The sequence below is a fragment of the Branchiostoma lanceolatum genome, chromosome 13, assembly GCF_035083965.1.
Source record: "Branchiostoma lanceolatum isolate klBraLanc5 chromosome 13, klBraLanc5.hap2, whole genome shotgun sequence".
In the NCBI taxonomy this organism is placed as follows: Eukaryota; Metazoa; Chordata; class Leptocardii; order Amphioxiformes; family Branchiostomatidae; genus Branchiostoma; species Branchiostoma lanceolatum.
Genome location: NC_089734.1, coordinates 14,660,588 through 14,688,470, shown reverse-complemented (window position 1 = coordinate 14,688,470; position 27,883 = coordinate 14,660,588). Strand labels below are relative to the sequence as shown.

Genomic DNA, 27,883 nt, shown 5'->3' with positions numbered 1-27,883 from the left:
AAGCTCATTACCTGCCCGTTGTTACGGTGCTGCATGTACTTTCATTCTGCTGCTGTCTATACTGCACAGCGGCGAATCACAAAGCTTTCCCCATGGGTCTGCCTGTCATTGGATGACGGCGCCGCGCGGTCCTGACGCGCGAAATTTGAACTACGCGTTTCGAAGTTCCCGATTTGACTGGGTCGGCACAAACAGATCATTTTTGATACTATTTTGAGCAAGAATTTTAAGGATAATAAAGTATTTTGGATTATCTGTAGACAGAGGGTGAGGGTAAAAAGAAAAGAAATGCCTGTAAAAATGTTGAACTTGATGCCAGCAGTGAAGTTTCAAATTATGGAATATGACTTTATTTGTTTTGGTCATGAACCCAATAGATAAGTTCTAGAGTCATCTATTTATTTATCATTCAAGGTTATGTGAATCATTACCTGCCTTGTTCCAAGTAAAAAATACCATTGTGTATTTTTCAACTTGTTGAACTTGAGGCACCGTGGCCCCCGGATAGGGGCCAGTCGGGGAACCTATGCCCAATTTTTCTAAAAATCCATCGTACTAGTATCAGTATGTAGGAAGGTATTGAATGAATTGAATTGCCAATTGTTCTGCAAAATCAATGTAGGTTTCTATCTTTTATAATCTATTCAAATACTAGTACTTAGTACTTTATTCCCGGTTGTTGTTAACGTATTACATTCATTGATTAATAGGAGTATTATTTGGTATAGCCAAGACTTTTGCTTGTTCTTCCAACTTTTTGTAGTGGTGCCCCTAGATTTTTGCTGGTGCTCCTAACTTTTTTGAGTTAGGAGCACAGTGCTCCTAGGCCTAAAAGTTAGTCTGGAGCCCTGTATACACACACATGTATACACAGACATATATGAGACATATAAACACACACACACAAAGGCACATAATAGATGTTATATGTCCCAATGTGTTGTGTTACAGTGACAGAGCAGGAGAAGATGACATCTCAAATAAAAAGAACATACATCTAAACTCACACATGCACAAAATACATTTGTATCAGTATGGTTTGTGATGACATACATCATACTCTAACGAGTTGAAGCATCTACAAGTTCTGCTTCCAGTATTCTTGGGTACACATCATTAAAACATTATATGTTAAAAGCATAACGCTAAAGCATATTAATGTTAAAGCCTTTCTTGACAAGACGCACTCTCTTTAAAAGTCCACAAAAATCTATAACAGCCTTGCCTATGTTCTGGAACTGTAGACACCTTTTTGGCATGTTTTCCTTTTCTCTAAACAACTTCAACACTTTCCAACATCTAAAATGGCTGATCTGAAAACTCTCCTGTACCTGTGAGATATAGATGATCTTGTGCAGCTGATGTAACATCTCCTGGATGGGGTCTTTGATCTGTCGCACTTTCCGAGGGGAGATGGTCAACATGGCCGTTCCCGCTGACGCTGAGTCTGGTAGTGTGAAAAAGAAAATTAGGACACCGGATGGGAAATGTGTAGATGTCGGCACACTAAATCTATGTGTGTGTTTTGGGACGCTTTCGACAGATTAGCTAAAGAGGCTTGGTTGGCTTATAGGAAATTACATTTCAAATGCCTTCTGCACAGCAGTTATATGCTAATTGATAATGCCACTTATCAGATGACCAAAATTATATAATTTACCTGGATGTACAATTTCAATATAATCAACATGCACACCGAAGACATATTTTCCATGAACACAACTTTTGTCAATCCTTTGCTAGGCAGTATGAAGTAAAGGAAAACATTACAGAGGGAAAAAATTGTCCATCAATGAAAATGTCTGAACTCATCTTCTACTTACTTGGCCTTCCTTTGTTTGAAGACAGTCTTCTTCTCATCAGCTCCAAGGTAGAACTACAGCAATGAAAAAGTAGATTTAGAACTTTTAAATTAGCTTCTTGGGCGATAAAAGCTGTAAAGAAGATTTAAAAACGATAAGTAAATTCAAGTTTTTGAATATCTTTTTATTCAGTAAAACCCAATACAGTATAAACTGTCTATCGGTTTTCACTAAAAAGCCTAACGTCAGCTTTTATTGCAAGCAGAATATTTTCCTTCAAGTCTGTAACGAAAGTGTCATACAAATGTTATGTACATTATGAACATGTTGTACAGCTACATGCTAAATTATTCAACCCCCCTTGCATTTTGGACATTTTGGCAAATTGAGGAACTTTACAGCTGCATAATGTTACTAAATCATATAAGTGATGAACAGATATGTTATTACAGTCTGATATTACAGCAAAAGTTAAGATTTTTTTCATAGTCCATCCAAAATAGCAACTTTCACACAAATAGTACGTTGCAAAATTATTCAAACCCCTATGAGGGTTTGTCTTCAGTACTTAGTGCAGCACCCCTATTTATCTGAAAGCTGAATTCACCTGATGTAGACGTGAACGATAGCTTGTCACAAGCTTCTGGCAGTGCTCTTTGGGAATTTCGGCCCATTTCTCATGGGCAATGGTCTCCGGCTAGCAATTTTCCGAGGTTTACGTACCGCAACAGCTTTCAATAGATCCAATCCAAAATTTTGAACTGAGTTTAAGTCTGGAGACTGTTATGGGTACTCAAGAACCTTCCAGGTTCTTTTTCTGCCCAAACATACGTGGATGTCGATGTGTGCTGGGGGTTATTGTCTTGCTGGAATGTCCAATGACTCCCCAGCTTCAACTCCATAACTGACCTGGCGATATTCTTGGCCAGAATTTCAGCAGCCACGGTGATATTTCTTAGAAGACAGGTGGACAAGAACCATATGATTACTGCAAAAGTCCAGAAAATCAATTTGGCTGAAGGAGAAACTGTTGTTTCAGTGGACACAGTGCGCCGCACACTTCATGCTGAAGGGCTCAATGCCAGAAAACCAAGACCCACACCATTGCTGAAGCCATGCGACAAAAAAAGTTGCCTCCAGCATGCTCAAAACAACCTACTAATGCCACAGTAGTTTTTGGACACTGTTATATTGACTGACGAAACAAAAAAACTTGACCTCTTTGGTCCTCCGGGTCAGAGGTATGTTTGGCACAGGAAAGACTAAGCATACGCAAAGAGGAACACCCTGCCTACTGTGAAGCATGGTGATGGGTCTGAGATTCTTTGGGGGTGTTTTGCTTCTAATGGCACTGGGAATATCCACCGTGATGAAGGCATCATGAAATAAAACCAGTACTAGGATATTCTGGCCAGGAAGGTTACCAATTCCGTTAAAAAGTTGAAGCTGGGGCGTCATTGGACATTCCAGCAAGACAATAACCCCCAGCACACATCGACATCCACATATGTTTGGTCAGAAAAAGAACCTGGAAGGTTCTTGAGTACCCATAACACTCTCCAGACTTTAACCCAGTTGAGAATTTTTGGTTGGATCTGAAGACAGCAGTTGCGACACGTAAACCTCAGAAAATTGCTGAGCTGGAGACCATTACCTACGAGAAATAAGCTGAAATTCCCAAAGAGCACTGCCAGAAGCTTGTGACAAGCTATCGTTCACGTCTACATCAAGTGAATTCAGCTTTTAGATAAATAGGGGTGCTACACTAAGTACTAAAGACAAACCCTCATAGGGGGTTGAATAATTTTGCAACGTACTATTTGTGTGAAAGTTGCTATTTTGGATGGACTATGAAAAAAATCTTAACTTTTGCTGTAATATCAGACTGTAATAACATATCTGTTCATCACTTATATGATTTAGTAACATTATGCAGCTGTAAAGTTCCTCAATTTGCCAAAATGTCCGAAATGCAAGGGGTGTTGAATAATTTTGCATGTAGCTGTATGATGTACATATTAAGAGGCAAAAAATGCTGGTTTCCAGAGGGAGTAAAATGTAATAGCCAAACACAGCCATATATCTGGCTATGAAACAACACATGACCATAAATGGCATAGTGGCTTTTCCAAACACAATCTGCCCTCCCCCACCTTTGTGTTCTGCGCTCCCCATTGCCATCACTGCTTGTAGAGGAGGTTGAAGTCTGGTGCTGGAGCACAACTCTGTCTGTGCTGTCACGTGGAGGGGAGCTAGTGCTGGACTTATCTGTTGTGCCAGACTTCTCGGTGGAGTTGGATCTGCTTCTAAATGTCGACTTGTCTGGTGGAAAACATGAAAAATTTAACTGTAAATTTGTATAAGTCTGAGAGGACTTAATCTTACTGTTGTGGGAAATGGAGGCATTTGTAAAGTGAAAAGACAGTCACCGTGACATCATTGTCACTACATGCCGGGCATTACATGCAATTGGCTCTATTGTGACAAAAACCTGGAGTCTGAATAATCTTTTGATGGTGTGATATTCAATAACAGGAGATGGGTGTAATTTGGTACAAACACGTATGTGCATGCTGATTGAATACTTTTATCATTGTCATTGAGAATATAACCAGGAAATGCTATATTTTGTCATACCATGCATTGTCTAGCCAATCAAGCTAAGGGATCTGGACTGAGGTGGCATCAATGCCAAAAATGCCAGACCAATCCAGCATCAATGCAGCACCAAATTACATTTAACAATCCAGCATCAATCAATGCAGCAGCAATATGGCACCAATCCACCATTAATGCATGCAGCACCTTTGCAACATCAATGCAGCACCAATGCAGCACCAATCCAGCATCAATACGGCACCAATCCACCATCAATACAGCACCAATAAACCATTAATGCAGCACCAATCCAGCATCACACACCACTTTCAAGGTCTTTTAACACAACTTACCAGCTCCGTCCAGTTGTAGCGCCCTCCTGGCCCCGTGTGGAACCCGCGGGGATGTGGGAGGGGTGGGTTTGGACAGCTTCTTCCCTGGAGACGCATGTGGAAGCTGTAAGGACCCTGAGGAATTCAAGTCTTTCTTCTTACTTGCCTTCTTGGATTTTGGCGTTGTGCCCGAGTCGCTCTCCTGATCAGAGCCTGATGAACTGGACATGTCTGTGGTGGAAAAATAACAGATATGAAATAATATTTCATAATCATAGTTTGGGCTTCTGCCTACAATAATATCATATTTTGGCTTTGTAGCAATCCTGATAAACGATTCTCCACAGAATAGTGGTCTGTGACCTTGCTGCTCACTATTATGGTCAAGAAAAAGCGTGTTATCATGACTCACCTCAAGAAGAGAATGACCACTTTCTATAAAGAAAAAAATGAGCAGACCGAAAGATGTGGCAGAGAATTTGTGAAAGTTCATAGATTCTTGGGGTAAACTTAGATATGGTAACTTAAAGGTAGAATTTTTTTGTTTTGCCACCAACCCTCAGACACCTACAAAGATTGAAATGTTTTTCAAGTTCTAAATCTGCAATAAGTCAAGGTTCTATACAGATTATAGTATATGGATTTTAAAGATTATGAACAAAGAAGCAGGGTTATCATATCCTATGACTTAACAATATCCATATCCTGAAACCAGAAATAGCAAAACCAACAGTTTATTACTATAATGGTAACCATTTTCTATCTTTCGACCTGTATCAGTAGGGACCAAGCTAGTACATAATTCACCCCACATAGCCCTGTCAAGTGTCAATATTACTTTTCCCAAGTTCTTATATATAATTCTGTTCCAGTATGTATTACGTGAGTGACAGTAAAAGTCACTCACCCTTTTCACTGTCAGCTAGAGCCGTGCTCCCGTTCTCCCTCTTCTTGTTAGCCTCCGCGTACACCGCCGCCACGGCGAACACGCTGTCGCTCAGGTCGCTCCCGCTGTCCCCGCCCCCCTTGAAGCTGGACGCGCCTCCGCTGCTCTGCAGACTGACCAGTTTGTCGTAACGCTCCTGAGATGCCAGGAACAGCCGGTGGTAGTTCTGCATGTTCCGGTTCGCCTCCACAAAATGTCTGATCAGGGAACGAGAAAGGAAAGTATGATACTTCTTTTACTACATCACAACAAAATAGTATTACAAATATTCATCTGAAGTACAGCCAGGAATAGTCAATGGTAGTTCTGCATGTTCCGGTTCGCCTCCACAAAATGTCTGAGCAGGGAACAAGAAATGAATTTTTTTTTCCTACATCACAACAGAATAGTACAGTGCCGGCACATGTATTCATCTGAAGTACATGTACAAGACAATACAAATGTATAACCAGTAGGATCCATCTGAGTAATGAGGCTGTTGTAGTGCCTTTTAAAGTGCTTGAGACATCACAGGACTTACATTTTACGTCCCTTCCGAAAGATGAATACAGTTACAACCAAGATGCCCTTCCAAGGATTTAAATCAGGGTCTCCCCGGGTTACAAACTAATTGGAACCAGGAGCCCAATGGGAGACTGTTACCAGTTGAGCTACAGGCCACATACATGTATCAAACATTATAAGATGTTCTGAATCAGTAGATTAGTATTTAACTGTTTATGTGTGTGTCTGTGTATGTGTACATGTATGTGTGTATGTCCGTGTGTGTGATTGTGTTTCTGCAGTGCAGTTTCTGTATGTTCTGCAAGAGGGCGCTTAAGCTCTTGATTGTTGTTCAAGTGCATCTTGAACTTGAACAACTCACCTCTGTGTTTTCTTCCTCTCAAGTTTCTTGATTGAATTCAAGTTTCCAAACTTTTGTGCTGAGTCTATTATCAACCACCTTTTCCACTAGGGTAACTGCAATTTCTTCTTCATCTGCTAGATGGCACCACATGACTTGTTATTTCTTTGGTCCAGAAAGAAAATCACAATGAGCTAAGCTCTCACCTTTGTGTTCTCTTTCTCTACAATTTCTTGATCAAATCTGAACTTTTTGTGCTTAGTGTTTTATCAAACACTCAACTGCAATTTCTTCTTCATCTGCTAGGTGGCACCACATGACTGTTCAGAGATAGAAAATGTCAATGATCTGACCACCCACCTCTGTGTTCTCTTCCTCTTCTTGTCCAGTTTCTTGATCAAATTCAAGTTTCCAAACTTTAATGTGCTGAGAGCTGCAATTTCTTCTTAATCTGCTAGGTGGCACCACATGACAGTCCAGAGATGGAAAATGACAATGAGCTGCCCACCCACCTCTGCGTTCTCTTCCTCTCCCTCTCCAGCTTCTTGAACAAATTCCTGTTTCCAAACTGTAATGTACTGAGTGCTGCAATTCCTTCTTCATCTGCTAGGTGGCACCACATGACAGTCCAGAAATAGAAAATGACAATGAGCTGGCCACCCACCTGTGTTCTCTTCTTCTCTCTTTCCAGCTCTCTTTTTCCCAACTTTTATGTGCTGCAATTTCTTCCTCATCTGCTAGGTGGCACCCCATGACTGCCCAGAGATAGAAAATGACAATGAGCAAACCACCCACCTCTGTGTTCTCTTTCGCTCCCTCTCCAGTTTCTTCTCCATGTTGACCTGGTGTATCCTGAGCTGGTCCATGTACACCAGCAGCTTGTCTGAGATCAGGGCGGCCACTTGGACGATGTCCGGTCGATCGTCAGGTTCCGACGTCAAACAGCTAAAAACAGAAGATAAACAATAATGTTCTATCCGCTCCCTTCTTTAAAACACACATACACGCACGCACGCACATGCACACACACACACGCACACACACATGCACACATGTGCACACACACATGCACACACACACACACACATTTTCAGGTTCCGACGTCAAACAGCCCAAAAATAGAAGATACAATGATAATGGTATCTGTTCCCTTCTATAAATCACACACACACACACACACACACACACACACACACACACACACACATATGCACACACACACACACACACACACACACAAACATACACACAAAATTATTAATGTATACTGTATATAGTGTCATAGCCCATAAGTCCATAATGAAGTATCATAGTCCATAATTCTGTTTACATTAAATTCTATAACTTAGTTTGGGCCAAAGTACTAACCATGCAATGGACCACTAGTATGATGCTACAATTCCATATAATATTTGACATTTGTTTGAAAACATACTCAATCTGCAAAATTAATATAAAACAATATATTTGGTTTTGTTTTTGAAAATCTCTTTGTGCTACAGCAATGTCAGTTACTACTGTGAACTGCAAACCCCGCAAAAAATTTTCTGCGCCTACCGTGAATGTTAATCCTCGTAAAAATAAACGGAATTTACAGTATATACAGTCATTTTATATTCAAAGTGGAGGAAGTCAATATTATTAGTCTTCATTAAACCTTATAAAGTGTTTGACAGGTATGTAGTTTACACTGTGAAACACTGCAGTGACCTACCTGCCTATGACACCTGTGATCTGCTGTGAGTAGAGGTCCTTGGGAAGTGGTTCATAGTCAGCATTCACTATCTGTGGCAATAAAACAACAGTACATCGTTCACAAAAATTAGGCACCGTGTAAGGATTAAGACTAAAGGGCAAGTATATTGTGAAGGGATTTTGAGTAAACTAAGGTCAAACTTGCACTATCTTGTAAAATCCTAAGAAAACACTTTTTTATACAAGTTGTTGCCAAGAATCACAGAGCAATGATTTCATCATATTTCTACAAGACTTTGACTTATAAGACTTAGTATGCATTAGGTTTTTTAACAAGCTTGTGCCAATTTGTGTCATTGGATCATGGCAGAGGAGCTTGTTGGTAGAAATATGATTTTTGAAAGAGGGCCAAAAAAATGTCTCAGAAAAAGAAATATGTGAGCACTAGCAAACAGTAAGACAACTTCAAAGCAACCTCTACAACTTTCGCCTTCACTTTCAAATCTATAAACTGAGAAATCCCACTGTTATAAAAATGGTTGGGAAAAACAAAAGGTATCTCAAACATCCTATGAATACTGTAAATGCAGAAATGTTTGCGGTGGTTGTATGTTCGCGGTTTTTGCGGTGAACTCTTTACCACGAACTTAAAACCACCGAGAAAAGCCGTTCTATTGTGTGACTGTAGCACTTGTATTGTTTCAAACGCGAACTCAAAACCACCGCAAACACTCCATTTAGTCCATACCCCAAAATTAAATCCCTGCGAACATTGCTGCATTTACAGTAGTACAATCTTCCTTCATGGTATCACAGGTTTAGAAATTTAATGCCTCCTCCCTGAGGTGTTACCAAAAACCATTCATACCTTGGTAGCCAGGGACAGCATGTTTGAACTGTAGAAGGGAGGTTGGAGGGCACACATCTGATATAGGATACAGCCTGATGCCCACACGTCTGCTTTCTCTGTGTACGGCTCACTCTTCACTATCTCTGGACTAAAGAAAAAACAACAGTCATGTGGCGCCACCTAGCAGATGAAGAAGGAACTGCAGCCACCTCAGCAGAACAGGTGGTTGATAACAACTTTTTTTTCCACTTAAGGTCTCATTTCTGTATTACTCCGAGTGGGTATGCTAAAAGAGTGCGTGGCCCAAAAAATGAACGGCTGCATGAACGTGTGTGTATATCGGTGGGAAATTCCCTTTTAGCTAGCTCAACCTATCTCAAGCGTCAAACTGATGAAAGCTTGTTTGTATCTGAAGAAATTAGCAGGCAAAGTTCGGCAGCCGCGCGCGAGGTCGGACGTACACAGGCCGGGCATTGTGTGTGAATCGGTCCGGCGATTACAGCTGGAAAGTGGCTTTTTGGGGGTGTAGCCAAGTGCAGTTTGTAATTGCTATAACAATAGATTGTATGTAGTGAAAATGTTGTCAATTTTTTCACATAATCTAGGGTAAATGTTCTCAACATGGAATGAAAAACATTGGCACATTTTCTATATCTTCATTACGAACGCGCCCATGTAAAACACGTATTATAACATGTAACCCTATGGGGCGAAAAAACTCATGAATGAGACCTTAAGGTATTCTACCACTGGTAGGCACAAATTAAAGGACACCAGAAGATTAGATTACTTATTGTGATACCTAAACTTAGCAGACCAAATCACTAATTAACATGTTAGTTAATTAACATGTTAGATTAGAACATACCATGAGTAGAGGATGGTTCCAACAACGGAAGTCATCTTGCTTTCTTCTCCGCTCCTTTGGCGGGCAAGTCCAAAGTCAGCTGCAAAAGGGGGGTGAAAAAAGATTTTTTTTCATACAATTACAACAACTCAATGTGAAAAAAAGTGAAATCTGTAGACAAGCAGTAAATATACAAACAAACAAATAAACAAACAAACAAACAGACGATACATACTTATGGTGACTTTGTCGTTTTCGCCAAGCATGATGTTGTCAGGTTTCAGGTCTCGGTGGACGATAGTTCTCTCCTTGTGCAAATATCTCAGGGCTAACACAATCTGAAACAACAGGAAAGAAAACGGTCACACTTTTTCAATCCATATCATAGCCCACTAGAAAAAGGGACTGACTCAAGCAATTGTCAATCGTACTGAGTTTTGTTCTCGTCGAGTTTTTTTTGCTGAAAACATCTTAGGTATGAACAAAATATAACATGAATATCATGATAATGATAGATAAATATGACACTATACACAAAATGGATACATTGATGAAGGTTAGACATCCAGGTAATAAGAAAATAGACAAGTTAACATTAACTGAAGCAACTGGATAGATTTGTAAGAAGTCAACATATCAATTCTGAATTTTTGTTTAGATCTTTGTTGGACTAGAGATATTTCTCAGTCACTGACGAAAGGTACATGTTTTTTGTATTGGATGCTACCTAAAACATTTGACTGTTCAAACAAAATATATCCAGCTGCTTGAGAAACAAAAAAAACACAGAAAAACTGATTTCTTTTGTACAAAATGGATGCCGGACGCACATATCCCATAACTTTTAGGTTAGTATTTATACATTGTAAAATTCATGGCTAAAAATCTTATGATTATAACAGCATTCTATGATTTATAATGCAAATAAAGATCCTAATCTGTGTTATTCGCTCCTCAAAACTTTTTATATTTTGGCTCTACCAGTAATGTCATATTTGACAGTCCTTCAATGTGTAACTGGGAAAATGTTGTAAAATAACACCTGTAAGAAGATGTTCCATATCCTGTCCTCAGGAAACCTCTCCCCCTTCTCCTTCAGGGAGTTGAAGTGTTCCCCCAGAGGAGCGCCCTCTATCAGATCCATCAGGATGTACAGTCTGTCATCTGGACAGAAATATGACAGTGTTAGAACAACAACAATACATTTGTATTTCATGTATTTGTTTCTTCTGTTTTGTTTGTATTGCATACCTGGTAAACCGCCTCATTAACACACCAGGGTTGTACTGAAGAATTAACTGCAGATTTATTTGATCCACTCACACCTAAGTGAAGTGAGGAAGGGCACAACATTAACACAATAACAGGGCATGTCAGGGAATTTGATCCCAGGACCTCTGCTAAACGTAACTATGAATATAATGACGCTTGAAAGGATATAACTAATGGTTACTGTAAGCCTTAAAATGTTCACAAAGGTTTTCTTTTCGTGTCTTCTGAGGTGCTTCTTCCTTGCTGTGTTACAGAATTGTTTTAACCGCAAAACTAAAACAACACCACAAAACATGGAATGAAGTCCCTGCAAAAAATGAAGAAACTTACCGTCACTGTAACACTATCTCAGTCAAGTCCAGTCAAGTCATTAGCCTTTATTTTTCTTCTATGTGATTTTTCGGCCACATGGGCGATTTTCAACAAGGTCAAAGTAGAGGGGTCATGGATAAGAGTATCTAAAAGTGTATCCAAAAGAAGTTACAGATTCTGGAGTGTACTCACTCTCCGTGAAGGTCTTGTAGTATCTGACGATGTTGGGATGTCTGAGCTGTTCACGGATGATGTTGATTTCCGCGACGATGTCACCGATACTCTTGTCCTTCTCCTTAGCTGTCTTTCCGAGTGCAGGGTTGTGAACATTGATCTAAAAAGACAAGTTTTTACACAGTTTGAATCGAATTTCTTTATTTTCACGACGAACCAAAGAGGTTAACCACAGAACAAACCAGAGAGAAAACTTATAGGCAGACATGGTAAGAGAGAGAAGACTAAGATGGCTAGGACATGTCCTGAGAATGGAAGAAAGCAGAACAGCAAAGAAGATCTTGGAATGGAAGCCACACGGTGGAAGAAGAAGTAGGGGAAGGTCAAGACTGACATGGAAGACCTTGAAGCCACTGGAAGTTCCTGGTACAGAGCAAAGAAAGAAGCACAAAACCTAATACACTGTATGTGCCGCTAAGGTAATAGGAAGAACTAAGGTGATAAGGTAAGGTGTTCAGGCAACGTCATGGGCATTAGGCGTAGAATCATTCAGTTTTATATGTACTGACAACCAGAAATACAATCATCTAATATCTAGCAATTTAAGTTATCATTAAAAAGGAACTTACCTCTTTGAGTGCAAGAAAGGTCCCTGAGGAATCTTTTTTCTTCACCTGATGAAACAAGGAAAATTTATTATTCTCAAAAAACTTTTAAATTAGAAGCAATATTGTTCAAATGTATATACTATAACAAGTAAGCACTGTTCTTAGCAACACAGTATAAAGAATATACAGTCTATTTCTGTGGTTTTTCCATCTCTTTCTTTTCGAAAATATTCTTTTTCATCAAATGGATCTCTTTTGGCTTTTGTGAAGTTTTCTGTTTAATGATTATACCTTGTGCAGACATACATATGTATATGTACAGTATATCTATCTTAGCCTGTAGTTTGCCATACTATTTGGTTAATACAATGGCTCCCATACTCACTCCATCGCAAATGCAATGAAGTTTGCATTATGTAGCATTAGTATGTGAGCCCCAGTACTGCTAAGGTCACATTTCCAAACCGGGGCCTAGCCGGGCTGTTTGCGTGAACGAGAATTAAACAATTCATTATCAAGAATATACGCAAATAGTGGTTTGTGTTTTGTTGTCTTTAAGATCATTTTTTAGTATTGATTGATTTTTTGTAACTGCCCGACTGGGCCACCCCGGTTAGGGAATTGTGACCTCAGCATAAACTAAATAGCATGGCACCTACATGCATGTGTAGGTTATGTCGATTAATCCCTAACCGAATACCAGAATCTAATTTCTACATTAGAGTTCAATTTATGTAGACTAAATCTACAAAGGACACATATACATGTACCTTTGGGATAGTAACTGACAGTCATGATAAAAAATTATAGTTTCAACACACATACACTTGCCATCAATTTTCCAAGAGTGATACAACGCTACAGGTCAGTTCTCTTACCTTGTACACATTCCCAAACGCCCCAGACCCCAGCAGCTCGTACACAGCATAAGTACTGATGAAGGTGTTGGGCTCCTTGTTCTGGTTGGTGTCAAATATTCTCTGTTGGATCACCTGAATCTGATCTTTCTGCAAAATTCAAAGAAAGAAAGACAGAAGATTTAAAAGTTGATATCAGTGTTCCATTAATGGTTATAGTTACATACATTGTACACATGTATAACCATTGATATGTACTATTAATAGTTATCAAGTAGAGAATATTACTTAATGTAACTATCGTTTTATTTGCCACAATCTGGCACTGTATGGTGCAGAGTGGCAGGGTTCAATAAATACTGTAAATGCGTTTAAGTTTGCATTGTTTTATTTTGCGCTCAGGCGAAAATTGAGTGTTCGCGGTGGTTTTGTTCTGCGGTTTACATAGATTGTGTCTTTGTCAGCTAAACTAGAAAAAAAATTATATATAGTTTGCTAGTCTTTGCTGGATATCTTTAACATACAAATTAAGAAAAGAGACTGGATTGTTAATGAAATAAGGAATAAAAAAGGTGTACATGGCATTTTCATCTACATGTAAGTGTAATGCATTTTATAATTATAGCTAATAATAGTATACATATGATGAGCTATCCGTTATATCACAGTTACTGTCATTCAATATTTTGCAACTTTTTAAAAAGAGATCAAAACAAAAAGAAGTCCTTAATTCAGTCTTTCAATGAAATGATGACCGTTGACGCTAAAAATCAAGAATCATCTTTAAATCTAAATCGCAATTCTGCTTAAGTTGGTAAATCATAATCTTCAAGAAATGTAACACTTACCGGTAGACTGTTGAGTTTATCCACCACTTCTTTGTAGGCGTTTATGTCCCGTATGTAGTGGCCGATGTCAATAAACATCTCAAACAGGTCAGGCGGAAACAACCTGGGAAAAATGCAGAAACAAGGAAGAGTTAAGCCACAGAATACAATGTACACGTGCAATAAATCTAATATAGTTCGCAATACATATACGTCACCAAAAGATAGATTTTTTAATTCTATAACAGAAATATCAGGTATTTTTTTAAAAAGCGTGACAAATTTTAACAGAAATATGGCGTGACAAAATTTGTCTTTGAAAAAAGGGTGACAAATTAAGTGTGATTACATTGTCAAAACAGTTAATGTACATAATATTACATGTATGTGAAAATATCAAAATGCTGGTATCTTGACCAGCTATCATGACCATACATACTATCTAGAGGTTAGGTGTAGTTTTCTTTATAAATGTTAAATCAATAATAATAAAATACTGTCACACTGTACCTCTTGAAGAGTTGTCTGTTCCGTTCCATACTGAAGAGAAATCTGAGAGTGCGGAAAGCTGTCCTCTGCAAACAAAAAGGCACGTAAGAATATATACGTTCCGAAAGGTGTTGTTAGATTTTGGTAAACGTAGGTTGGATCCTTCAAGTTGGTTGTCCATCATATTTGATGATGACTTCCATGTGCATCCTTCCATCATCTGTTGTGCGTTCGCAAGTGACTCAGTAGTCTGATTCTGGAATGGCGTAAGCTGCAGTCAAGTACAGGGCAATTGTCAACTACCCTTTCTGGCACCAGTTTGGAAGTAGTTTCTAGCTACAAGTACCTGGGCGTTTGGCTTGACCCTTACTTATCATGGCATGTACACACAGACAAATTATGTAATGCTGTCTCGTCGAGACTGGGAGTCCTACGGCGTCTTGTCCCATGTCTGCCACAACACACTCTTATGATGTTTAACTGTATGGTTTTACCAAAAATGGATTATTGCGATGTAATATGGGGCAACTGTGGAAAGTGTCTGTCCGACAAACTACAAAAGCTCCAGAACCGCGCAGTGAGACTTATTCTAGGTTTGCCATATACGCATCATGTTGGGGATGAGGAGTTCTCTGCCTTAGGCTTGAAAACCTTAGTGTCTAGGAGAAACTTGCACCTACTACAATCAATGTACAAGGCAGTTAACAACGAACTTCCAGAGTACATCAATATCTTTCATAGAACTTCTGAATATCATAATTATCCAACCAGGCACAGTCTGAATCTATCCTTGAAACTGCCGCTAGTACGCCTTGAATGTGGAAAGCGCAAGTTTTCATATAGAGGTGCGATTATGTGGAACCGCCTGCCACAATCTATGAAGACTTCTTCATCCATGTCTGTCTTTAAAAACAAATGTAACACTTGGCAAGGACTGGCATGACCTCTGACCCCTCAATGACATGGAACGGATTTAATTATGATTTGACTTGTATTATGATTTGTATTATGATTTGTACTATGATTGTTATCATTTTTTTACTATTGTTATCATTACCTTCATTGTTTTCATTATGATCTTTATTGTTATTATTTCTATATGTTGATATTTCTGTTTGTATTATCAGTTATTTTATGTATGACAGGGCCCCTCTGAAAAGCAGTGGTAACCACTGAGCAGGGCCACCCTGGATAAATATGACAGAATAAAAAATAAAAAAAAATGGCAGGGTCGTCCGTACTGCTCACAGCTGAACTGGAACTGACTCTGCTCCCTGGTCACTGCTGCTGCTGTTTTACGTCTGTGTCTGGCCTCTACAATGTTACGGTGTGTCCTTTCAAAGTTTTCATGTGCAAGTTTGGTTAGCGTGAGCCAGCCACTACGGTCTTGTGCCCTTTCTCGAGCTAGGTTGGATGGGTTAGATATGTGTTTGAAAAATGCATCATTCAGACTTCAGTACTGTAAATATGTTGACATTTTTGTGGTCGTTTAATGTTCAAAGTTTTGCGGCAACCTTTTCGCCACAGACTTAAAACCAATGCGAAAATGCCCGCCAACTACACTGTATTGTTTCAACTGCGAATTCAAAACCACAGAGAACAACAGATTTTCTCCCTTCTGCGAAATTAAGTCCAGCTAACTTTAAAACCATTAACAGTAACTTCTACATGTAATAGAACTACACACTACCTGAAGGTCGATGTAGATCTCAGAGTTCCCTGATTCTGGCGGCATGATGAGAAGTCCGATCAGGTAGACACCGTTAGTCTGTACGATCTGATACGCGTTCGTGTCGTTTAAAACCAGCTCTGTTAGCGCCGTGCAGACAACTGACAAAAAATAACAAACAGTTTAATGCATTTAATAATACTCTGTGTAACATTTATCATACTGCTCGCAAAAAAATGTGTAAAAATCTACTGAAAATGCATTTGGAACTTGAAGAATTCTTTCTGCTTTAAATATCTCAGCACACATATCTATCATGTCCAGCATATCACATCAATAATAATAACTTTATTGCACAACAATTGTACAAGGTACAAAGTATGGCATTCACTGGTACATAGATAGAAAGGGTAGGCACTCTATGTATTTATGGAAGAATCGATTGCTGAGTGAAGTCTGTATGCTGGGGATTAAGCTAGCCTAAAATCTGAATTCAACAAGGGGGCGCTGGGCTGAAACAAGAGTGCGCAGCGCCCCTATTTCCCAATTTTGATGAACCCCTGAGTCCCTACACACTCACCCCACATCTTCAGAAAAGATGCTGTAGTCACATAGTTCCCGTCAAGCCCCAAGACATGACTAGTTTTGCCTTGTAATTAGTGGCTTTCTCAATGGTCTAACGGCTTGAATATGATTTTTTTTTTGGCACTAGCCTCTACATTGAGTTTTCTCATACTTAGCTTGGGCCAACATGGAAAATGAACACCAAGACAGATTGATCCCATAAAACTTTCCTCATTAATTAGGCAAAATAGTTGGCCCAAAATCTAATCATTTTGAGATCTTACAGTTATACCTACCGAGCAACGTACCAAATATGAAGACAATCCATCAAGGCATTCTTGACTTATCGTGTTCACTAACAGACACAAAGAAACATGCTCGGTAAAATATAACCTTCTTGACGAAGGTAACAACAGATTTCAAGCACACCTGCTTTTAAGGACAGTTTGTCCTTTTCACTGACATTGACCTCCGACTCCTCCCCTTGGAACGTGACCTGGAATCCACCGTGCCCGGGCGTGGCACCTGCGGAACTCGACAGCTGTGTCAGGGACGTCCTGTCTGTTTCAAACTTACGATCACTGAAACAGGCACAAACAATTAATGACATGTCAAGTACAACGTGGGGTCGTGTGGTGTAACGGCAGGGTTTTATACCCAGAACCCAGCAGTTCCGGGTTCGAATACCGTGTCGCCACCCATGTTGTGTCCTTGGGAAAGGCACTTTACATAACTAACCTCACCCCACCCAGGTGTAAAAACGGGTATATCATGTGTGGGTCACGACACCAGCAATAGCTGCCTGCGTCCCACGTGTATTGCACTGTTGCAATTCTAACAAATTAAATCAAATCGAACATGAAACCTCAATAGATGTCTGAAATGTTAACTTTTTTTTCTTTTTTGTTTTATTTCTTATCTTATTTCAAATAGGGAATAAATACATACAAATGAGAAAGAAATAGAAAACAAAAAAAGATACAAACATTTAACATAAACAGTTAAAATTAAGTTAAACTGAGAGCTGACACTGCATGTGGGTCTCACATTAATTGCAGTAGCTGTTTCTAAACAATTACATGTTTATCCAAGAAAAATTGTGCTTTGTTTTGACGGAGTTGTGATTAAAGAATTATAAAACAAACCTACATGTATCGAAAAGTTTGAATTCCCAAAATATTGTCAAGCACAAGTATGTCTTCAGCCCTATATATAGTCACATGTATATATTGTACAACATGCAATTTTGAGAAACAGATGAAGATGAAGATATGATAATGAAGAAGTCCCAAGCCCTTACTGTAAGAGGGACAGCAGCAGTGGTATCCCTCCCATCAGTCTGATATCATTGGTCATGTCTGGGTCTTCACACAACTGTACAAGGATCCAGACCTGCAGTGGATGGATATAAAACATCAGCTGCTACAGTTACTGCAGTATGTGACATCTTTAATATAATTCCACCACCCTGAAAAGATACGTCCAAACAGATCTCCAACCCAACATCCCCCAGTATAACGCACTCCTGTATAAAATGTGCATACCTGGAGGGTGCTACACTAGAGATCTCTCAAACCCAAGGTGGCGGATTTATGTAACCCAGCGGATAAATGTTAATGGGGGTTACTACGTAACCATAGATCAACAACACAACCTCGGGGAAAAATCTTTTAATTATCTCTTTTTTCATATTATAAATAAATTCAAAGTATAACGTCTAATATGTTGTATAATTATGTAATAAAGCCATACAATAAATGCAAAAATTAAAATGGTTCCACTTACCACATTCCACAATAGGTTCAAACTGTCATAATGCAACAAACTGTGGAAAAAGTCATGAGACAGTGTTATTAAACATGCAAGTATGTAATATACATGTATGCTGTAATTTTTCAATAAGTTCAAACTGTCACAAAACAAAAAAAGGTCTTGCAATGTACATTGTATATTAATCATGTACCAGAAAATGTAGCAAATTCATTTCAATTTGAGTTAAATTTTACATTACAACAAGATCAACCTAGATCTATATAATGAAAAAGCTGGAAGTCAGTATCACAACCCACTATAAAATCATGTATATTGTAGAATACAACACAATGTATTCGGGAGGGCTGGGACCGAGAGTGATGTAGAACAAATCGTGTTATATTACGTTTATTTTATACTTATTTGAAAAAACAAAATTTCAATGCAACTTGCGCCAGATGTTGAGAAAATTTGGTGTCCTCAAACAAAAAATTATAACAACAACAATTCCAAAGTCGGATTCTGGTATTCAAATTTTTGTTCAATTCATATGATGGAAACCTGTGCGATATAACTTGGAAGCCTGTGCATAACCGTAAAATACAGACTGGTTTGGAATACACATATTCAACGTTCCCGGTCCAGGTATGACATAAATATACACACATACATGTACATGTATGTGTGTGAATGTTGATATCTGACTGACCTGAGAAGTACTGGCACACCATCGTATATCTTCACTTGCTCCCTGGCCTGACTGTCGCCACAGAGGGACCTCAACAGTCTCGCAGCAAGACTGGACAAGAAAATTTGTACAGAACATGATTGTGAGCAATAGGACCCTGGCTTTGTACAGATACCACTCATTCAACAGGCCAACTGTCAACAACCGCTGGCCAAATTTGTTGATTGCCAAAAGGAATTTGTTTAATTTTCAGAGGGTGAAGCATATTTTTCGTCTTCAAGTGAATCCTTGTTACATAGCGCTTAGTACTAGACAGTAGTGCAATCCTGCCTTGGGAACAAGAGGTTGGGAGTTCGAATCCCGACTGTCGTTGCTCACCCAACATGCAAGCTACTGGAAAGGGTTGTAGTCCTTAGAACGGGACGTTAAGCCATGGTCCACTGTTCATTGTTCATTGTACTAATGTCAAAAATAGCGAGGGGAATTTCCCCAGTACAATGAACCTGTAAATACTGTACATATGTAGTGTCTGCCTTCTCTGTCACGACCAGTGGAAGAATACATGTAGATCTTCAGTGAGCTTAGCTGGTTCAAGATCGCTTTTTAATTTTTTGATAAACAAATATTATAAATAAACATTCACTAAACTAGATGACTTACTTCTTGGACATGTTGTCATACTCCTGCAGTATTCTCAGTAAAGTTTCCACACAATGGAGTTCTGCTATTACGGCTCTGGGTTCAGGGCTGCAGGGGCAAAAAAATAGAAATTAAAGTCATTTTCATGAGAAACTCTTCATGGGAAATTCTAATTTTCCACCACAAAATCCACTTGGAGACTAGAGAATCTTTCTTCTTCAATTGTTTGTTAAATTTTGTAACATGTATTAAATAATCTGTGAATTATTTCATCAATTTCATTGCATTGTTTTTTGATCGATAGTTGTGTATGTGTTACACTTCTTTATGTCATACCTGGGCCTGTATGGGTGTTCCGGACCGTGTGATAATTTTCTGCATAACATAGGGTTCAGGTCCAGAAGTTGTATCACACGGGCTTCCATACAATATTTCAAATGCATTTCGAGCGCAGTCCGGTTGGGCAGCCGCCGAAAATTTGAATACCGGATTCGGAGGTTGGAATCAATGTTGTTACAGTTTTGTGTTCGAGGACACAAAACTGCCTCAACTTCTGTCACTTTCCACATTGAAATGTGTGTTATTTTCGGGTGGGCATGACATAAATAAAATACAATACGTTGTATTCCGTATCACCCTCGGTCCCAGCCCTCCCGCGGGTCGGATTGCCCTCCGGCTTACGGCATGACATGTGCACAATGTTATTACCCGCGGTCAGGATGGTACCTCGGGTGATACGGAATACATGTACTCCCTGTTGTATTCTATATGTACGTTTGGGACCGCATAGTGATGTCATCCCGTGATTGTACATAATGTAAATACTTTGTGTTTGGGAATGCATCTCATTATTATTAAGCAACAACACCTGTGCTGCATTGCTATGTGAACCAGTAAGAATTGCCTTAAAGAAGGTGAAAGATGGTTACCGAACGTCGGTGGAATAAATCTCTACTTATCAGCTTTGACACATAAATTTCTACAGCAAATCTTGAAACCTGCACAATGTTATTTTCCCAGTTTTAGAGGTGACCTCTGCATTGCAAAATCATGACACCATGAATATTCATTTCCTTTGTAATACTAACTGTGCAGCAGAATTTTTTCAACCACAAACTTATCATGAAAACCTCCTTTCCACTTCAACTGCAAAATCAAGTCCCTGTACAATTTACAGAAAGTTTTGAGCCTACCTCTGTGCCAGACTGATGAGAGCGTACAGGGAACAGTGGAGGACTATCACGTCATTGGCTGACAGCAATAGCACCAGGGACTGGGGAACAAAAACATCTTCATCAAACTAGAGTTCCACGACCTCATACCATCGCCAAATGATGCTATTTACTATAATAACCTTTTCCCGTGACATATCATAAAAATGTTATGGATTTTGCAAATAAAGTTCTTGAACACTGCCGAAAACGTAACCTTCTCGGCCAAGGTAAGAGAAGGACAGGGAACACTTTTATTAAATCGTATGACTTATATTCAAACTACAACTGTACAAACTATACAAAACTAAGAAAACTTCCAATTTCTTTCAGAATTCATCACATTAAGCATGTTCAATCAAAACCAAAAGTTGCTTCTTTTGAATTTTATGAATTAAAAAGCATACATCTACTGACTATCCTGTAAAATAAACTGAAATTTTGATCAAACTCCAGCTTGATTTTTGAACGGAATTCTTGAGTGCCCACTGAGTCTGAGTCTTAGTTTGGGAAAAGTTATGTGAAAGGAACTGAGTGTACGTCTTAATGCCATTCGAGATATTGCAAATCTAAGTTTGAGGGGATTCAATTCTGTGGTAGGGAATAAACATATATGTGGAAATGTCACAGAAAAAAAAACAGAAAGATAAAATAAACTACTGCAGCAGCAACTATATTCAAAGATATACACTCAGTAGTTTCCCACCTTGTGAGCCTGACAAGCCACCAACCAGTCCTTTTGCTTCTCTTGTACTGACAACTTTTGGAAGATATCTGATAAAAAAAGTTATGGTGTTTAATATATGATTATCACATAAAAATCTGGTATACGATGCTTTCCTAGAACATGTATCAGCTGTCCTTTATAATTACTCAAAATAAAACTAAGCATTTTTTTATCGATGATTGTATTCAATTTGAATTTCATTAAAAAAACTCACAAAGTGACATGTAAGGATCTAATAATTGCCTCACAAATCAATAATAAAACTATCAACCTTAAACTTTAAGACGGTAGAAACAATACTTACTTGTCATCTCTTTCAGTATATCTACAACGTATGGCCCCTCCCCAAAAGTCAGGTAGCTGTGTGTAGCTGCTTCCAGGCGCTGTGGACGAGAAAATAGATTATTTTGCAACAAGTCATGAATTCTCACATACAATTCAAACTCTACTACTGGATAGATTACGATTACTTCCGGACATTTTGAGTGACATCCATCACTCTTCTTCAGCGTCACTAAAATAAACTAGCAGAACTAATTAGGTTATGAATTGTAACGTTTTGAAATTTTCATACAAAGTGTACACAAATGTTTGACAACCTGAAAGCATTTTGCAGTTAGCCTTTAGTCAAATAAAATACACAAGCTCACATCTAAAGAACCCCAAAAGGGCATGCGATACAATCATTGGGTTTTGATAATAAATAATGTACTGCATTACATGTAATTCGATTGACAGATTGTACCATCTACAACATCTTCTTGTTAAAATTATGGAAAGAAAATATGGTATCTTTAAATTGTTTTCATGAAAAAGAACTTACCTCTGCAAGCAACTTGAGTCCATCTAAATCAAAGAACATTTTCTGCAAAAGAGAGACAATACAGTGAACGATAAATTTAGGAGGGCCGGTGATGTGAACTGGCGGCCCAGGTTCAATTCCTGGGAGCCAGGCGACTGTACTACTCGCCCTGTGTGTTTCAATCGAATAACAAACATGCTACGTATAATAAAAGAAGTTTCAAGAATAGCTGTTGCCAACAACGCTTAACACTGAATTAGCCAGCTGGCTACAAATACAATCCACTATGAGTATGAATTAAAATAGCTGGCTAAGCCTTGTGGAAAACCCCATGCAGACCCTCCTCTTGGAGGTTACAGAGCGTACTGACCTGATATGTGGGATCTCTCATCAGCATCCTGAGACAGGTCACCACTCGGAGGATGTTCTCGGGCGGGGCACGCTCCGTCCACTCTCTGAACAAACATAGCATACAATCAATCAATCAATCAATCAACCAATCAATGGTCGTTCTTCCCAGAGGTCCAGTTTAATGTACACCATAACAATTTCAAACAAAGAAGTTTCCTGTTAACATTGCACAAGATTAGAAATTACAAATCAACGATATTTTCAACAACATTTTCCGTCTCTAGAACTAATTTCTTACACTTACAATTGTCCAGATAGCCAGCTTCAGAAGTCTACACACAGAGTTCCAGTTGTGACCAGAAAAGGAAAGAAGACAGAAAGAAAAAGAGATGGAGAGAAAGAACAAGTTCTTAAATGTAGAGTTTATCAAAAGATGAGACTTCGGAAGAGATATGGAAGCTTTGGAAGACTAGAGGACGACATGTAAGACTGTAGAAAGACTTGCCTAATACAGACTGGAAAGTTAGGAAAAGCATGATGCCAAGGACGTACACTACGGTACAGTGCTATAAATCTGTCTGAATATGCAGCTTGTACTCTTCAGTACAAAACTGGTGTGTTACGCCATAAACTTACCGTATTTCTTCTAATAAAGGACGCACCCTAAATGAAGTGCAAACCCCCGATTTGGGCTTCACCGTAACACCAATCACACCAGCTGAGATAGTTGACTGAAAAACCTGAATAAAGTGCGCACCCCGAAGCGCCAGCTTGACAGTTGAAATTTCAAAAAATTGCGTCCTTTATTAGAAGAAATATGGTAAGCAGTTCAGCGGATAACCTCCTTTGCAGACTTCTTGGAGTGGCAGCGTTTATTTTTTGGGGAAGCACTGATACGCAGTTTTTTATAATTATACGGGCCAATCGAAAGGTTCTCTAATGCCGACTTAGGGAGTTTCGCGGCTGATGAATTATGCGAAACTCCCTAAGCTGGCATTAGAGAACCTTGGCCCGTGAAAAAAAATCTTGTATCAGCGCTCCCCAAAAATTAAACGGCATCGCTCCAACAAGTCTGCAAAGGAGGTTACCAGGCTTGTGCTGAAGAGTACAAGCTGCATATTTGGACAGATTATCATTAATTCAAGGAGGCTATTTACTGGGTATGCAATACAAACAAACAAACTGTACTTACGGACTACATAGTCTGTGTTTGATCAAGGCTGTGAAGATCTGTGAGAAGTACCCCTGCATGGGGTGTTTACTGAACACTCGGTCGTTCTGATATCTCTTACTGTGGGACAAACAGAAGTAAGTACGCACTTATTGAATGAATAATTAAGATCTTTATTGCATACATGTATTTTTGCCACACTTGGCTAAGTAAGGGTCACAACAAGACATGTTGAAAGTTGATAGACATAAAATACACTAGGTAACATTAGTGTAAAATAGTGTATATATATAGTTACTACTGCTGTTACAGTTAGTAGAAATAAAAGAACTTCTTGTTATGTAGTAAGGGCACAAAGAAAGAGTTAAATTGTACAGTATCAGGGAAAACACTACTGGTAATACAATTGCAAAAGGACTACTGAAAAGCATTGTTCTGTTTCTAGGAGCTTCTAATCCTGACAATTAAGTTCCTTGGAAAAGAGTATCAAAAATAGCAATCTCCTCCTCAAAATCATGCAATGGTAGGTATGGCTGTAAGGTACAAAATCTAAATGATTGTGGACTGAATTTTGCTTTAGAGAAAGGTTAAAAAAGTAACAAAAAATTGTACACTTCTTGGTGGTAAATGTGGCTGATGTTGGCACATTGGCGCACCAAATCCGTAGTGCGTTTTTTTGGCACACTTCTAGATAGATTAGCCGAAGTGGTTCGGTGGGCATCACTCCACCGCCAGGGAAGGTCATGTAACCCTTCGAAATTCCCAAGGGCACAACGTCAGGGCATGTCGAGCATCGAACCCGGGACCTATTGGTTCAATGCTCTGAGTCCAATGCTCTTACCGTTGCACCACACTGATGTCACGAATATTACAAAGATCACAAAATCCCATGATTTCCAAGATGGCTTACTACTGAAGTATTTGAACAGACCTGAATTTCTCCAGTGCCAGTGCCTCTGTGGACTGCTCCTGACAGGAGGGATGGGCGGGCGGCCACTTGATTTTCCCCGTCCCCCGTAACTGTCCATACCGACTGGACTTGGAGGGGGCAGTGACGTCTATGGACGGAAGCTGTGAACAAACAAAATCATAATTCATAAATCATAATTCAGATACACCAATACGAGTAAAACTAAGCTACAGTTGTGCGAAGTACTGTAAATGCAAAAATATTTGCAGGGATTTGATTTTGCAGTAGGGAGAAAATTTAGTGTTCACGGTGGTTTTGAGTTCGTGTTTTAAACAATAGTAGCGCTACAGTCACACAATGGTACAGCTTTAACAGCTTTAAGTTCGTCGTATAGAGTTTGTACTGAAAACCGTGAAAAACACAAACATAAGACCACTGCCAACATTTCTGCATTTACAATTACATTACCAAGGATTATAATTATAAAGATATAGAAGAGATATATCAGAGAGTTAACTAGTTGTTTACATTAGTACTTCAGTTCCATCTTTCGCAGCCATCCTATTCTAGCTCTATATCACTCCTCTGAATGCTTCCCTTCCCAATAGCCTGACACCTGTTAATAGAGGATTGACTAGCATTTGAATATTCCCACATGTATGTCGGGCTATGACTTGGGGCGCGGTCACATTCGTCATAGGTTGTCGAACGATTTCAATATGTTGTAGGATTTTCAAGCAACCTGTGACACTGAACCAACTGCCAACAAGTATCTAAGAATTCAAATTGCTTATTTACCAAATCCCGTCAAAACAAAGGCCCAAAATTGACAATTAAATTGACTATTTCTTAGCCATACTACATCCAATTTACTCCAAACAAAAAACATTTTATTCCTTTCAGTGAGCTCTATCTGATAAGCTAAACTGTGAATGGCTAGCATCAACTTCAATATTTTGTCCAATACCCCTACATTTTTGCTAACAAGACATCTGAATTTTGCATAACACATGCACAATTACAAAAGAATGCCCTCATTTGCATTTGCGATTGTATGAAGAACAAAAGATGAGATGTGACTGCGTCCTTACCTGTTGTTTGCTGGCAGGTGTATTGAGAAGGCCCAGAAGTCTAGCTAATTCTTTTGACTCCCTGAAAGCGCAAGACGAAAATTCAGATGAAATAATTGATACTATATTACTAGATTTCAATACATCGTACTAAAAGCTATCACCAAATTCTGTTATCACAAATAACTTAACCTTTAGCACACTGAAGTAGCCGTTTGGCACTCAATTCCCTATTGGTTACAGAGTTAGGCAGCAGGGAGAAGGTTATGAACAACATTCTGTAAATTCAGTGTAAGGAAAATGGAAATTTCCACTGAACTTTAACTTCATGGTGGCAGCAAGTGATTTACAGAACGGATGTGTGAAGGAATCATAAATAATAGTTTTTTTCACAGTTATGATAAGTTCATGGTGCAGAGGTGACTGTGAAAACAGTGAACATAAAGTTACAGTCAGAAACAAGACTTATGTACAGTATTCTAAAGAAAGTGTTGTACGTACTGTTTAGATTCAAGGTTCTTTCCTTTCTTCTCCTGTCCAGGCATTGTGACAGGAATTATAACACAGATCACCCAACTCCAACCAGCATGGTTCACTACTAGTAGTAAACTGCTCCTCTGTAAAAAAAATTATAGAATAAATCAAATAAGTACAAAATATGACACAAACGTATACCAACTTGAGCTGAAAGCATATTCCAGGAGGACCAACATATATATATATATATACTACAATTATTACGGTAAATCTTTAAATGCTGGCGATTGTTTTATTCACATGTTTTTTGGAGGAAGAATTCTTCACTGTGAAATCATGACAAGGCAAACATGCACTTCTATTGTATTACAACTATTAATACAAAATTTTTCCAACTCAAATTAAAACACTGTAAAACCTCCTCTCTTCTCCTACTGTGAAATTAAGTCCCGCAAAAACTTATCAATTCAATTTTAAAGAATGACCTAGCTATAGATGACAGGAACCAAAAGATACTGTTCCACTACAAATCGTCAGTGTATTTCTAAACGAAGCATAACAAAATACGAAACCATGAAAACATTTCTGTCAATGCCAGGTACACAAGTTCAGGTGCCATCTTACATACATAACAAACAATTCAATCAAACCACTCAACTTATGATCAATATCTTCCTATCAAATAATAGAGGGTTGTATAAATCTTAATAACCTCATCCCTTATTATAACAAATCAACAATTATAAAAATCTAGAAATAAGAGACTATTCCAGCAAAAGGTGTAAGAAAATGTTATTAACAAATTCGGCTAATCTGCTTTGAAGTTTGACCTCTGACCTTTTGTAAATCGGTTACACTAACATGGCTCTCAAGAGATCATTTGCTGTTTTGACAATTGAATATTGTTTTAACTCAACGTTCGCAGTTTTCACGCACAACAACAGCTCTTCCTTGAGCTGGCAAGACGTCGTGATTTTTAAGACATTTTGTTAAGTGTTGTCTTAAGACTGATTGAGACCCTCCCACTTTTTGATAATTTCGTGTTAAGTCTTAAGAAAAATGTAAAATTTATCAGCAAACCTTGGTTATGGCGGGATAACGATACTAACAACATGCACTGTTTCAAACAAGGTAAAGTAGAAATTTAGAATTAAGGAAAAAGTAACGCAGGAAAAAAAGGGACAGACAACTAAGAACGGAGCTGAGACCAGAGTTGACTTTTTTTCTTATCCTGTTTGGCCAAGATGGCTTCTAAAAAATCTCGAAACACAAACCTGTTTTAGGTTCTCCGATTCACCAGAAATTCGAAACGATCGGGCCTAGTCCTCGTGGTGTGTTGCTTGAATGTGTCTCGATGTCTTGGAGTAAACTGGTGTCTTAGATCGCGAGATTTCTTGAA

General features: G+C 38.8%; 1 protein-coding gene across 1 annotated transcript in view; it reads right to left on the bottom strand.

The window, feature by feature from the left end:
* The window catches only part of LOC136447043 (serine/threonine-protein kinase Nek10-like), a 31,199-nt gene extending 4,591 nt beyond the window's left edge, over window positions 1-26,608 (bottom strand). Inside the window, exons 1-31 of the mRNA XM_066445718.1 lie at window positions 26,509-26,608; window positions 26,029-26,089; window positions 24,959-25,098; window positions 24,049-24,147; window positions 22,876-22,960; window positions 22,527-22,568; window positions 22,008-22,086; window positions 21,683-21,750; window positions 20,959-21,038; window positions 19,787-19,873; window positions 19,148-19,237; window positions 18,472-18,511; window positions 17,987-18,078; window positions 17,116-17,267; window positions 16,144-16,283; window positions 14,475-14,539; window positions 13,986-14,088; window positions 13,159-13,287; window positions 12,302-12,346; window positions 11,691-11,832; window positions 10,957-11,078; window positions 10,150-10,252; window positions 9,936-10,014; window positions 9,086-9,215; window positions 8,237-8,307; window positions 7,318-7,467; window positions 5,640-5,875; window positions 4,754-4,963; window positions 3,956-4,124; window positions 1,824-1,876; window positions 1,332-1,447 (exon numbers count right to left, since the gene is read on the bottom strand). Coding sequence (XP_066301815.1) covers window positions 1,332-1,447; window positions 1,824-1,876; window positions 3,956-4,124; window positions 4,754-4,963; window positions 5,640-5,875; window positions 7,318-7,467; window positions 8,237-8,307; window positions 9,086-9,215; window positions 9,936-10,014; window positions 10,150-10,252; window positions 10,957-11,078; window positions 11,691-11,832; window positions 12,302-12,346; window positions 13,159-13,287; window positions 13,986-14,088; window positions 14,475-14,539; window positions 16,144-16,283; window positions 17,116-17,267; window positions 17,987-18,078; window positions 18,472-18,511; window positions 19,148-19,237; window positions 19,787-19,873; window positions 20,959-21,038; window positions 21,683-21,750; window positions 22,008-22,086; window positions 22,527-22,568; window positions 22,876-22,960; window positions 24,049-24,147; window positions 24,959-25,098; window positions 26,029-26,089; window positions 26,509-26,552 — 3,222 coding nt within the window. The 5' untranslated portion in view covers window positions 26,553-26,608. The remainder of the gene's footprint in view (window positions 1-1,331; window positions 1,448-1,823; window positions 1,877-3,955; window positions 4,125-4,753; window positions 4,964-5,639; window positions 5,876-7,317; window positions 7,468-8,236; window positions 8,308-9,085; window positions 9,216-9,935; window positions 10,015-10,149; window positions 10,253-10,956; window positions 11,079-11,690; window positions 11,833-12,301; window positions 12,347-13,158; window positions 13,288-13,985; window positions 14,089-14,474; window positions 14,540-16,143; window positions 16,284-17,115; window positions 17,268-17,986; window positions 18,079-18,471; window positions 18,512-19,147; window positions 19,238-19,786; window positions 19,874-20,958; window positions 21,039-21,682; window positions 21,751-22,007; window positions 22,087-22,526; window positions 22,569-22,875; window positions 22,961-24,048; window positions 24,148-24,958; window positions 25,099-26,028; window positions 26,090-26,508) is intronic.
* Between the last annotated feature and the right edge of the window lie 1,275 nt (window positions 26,609-27,883).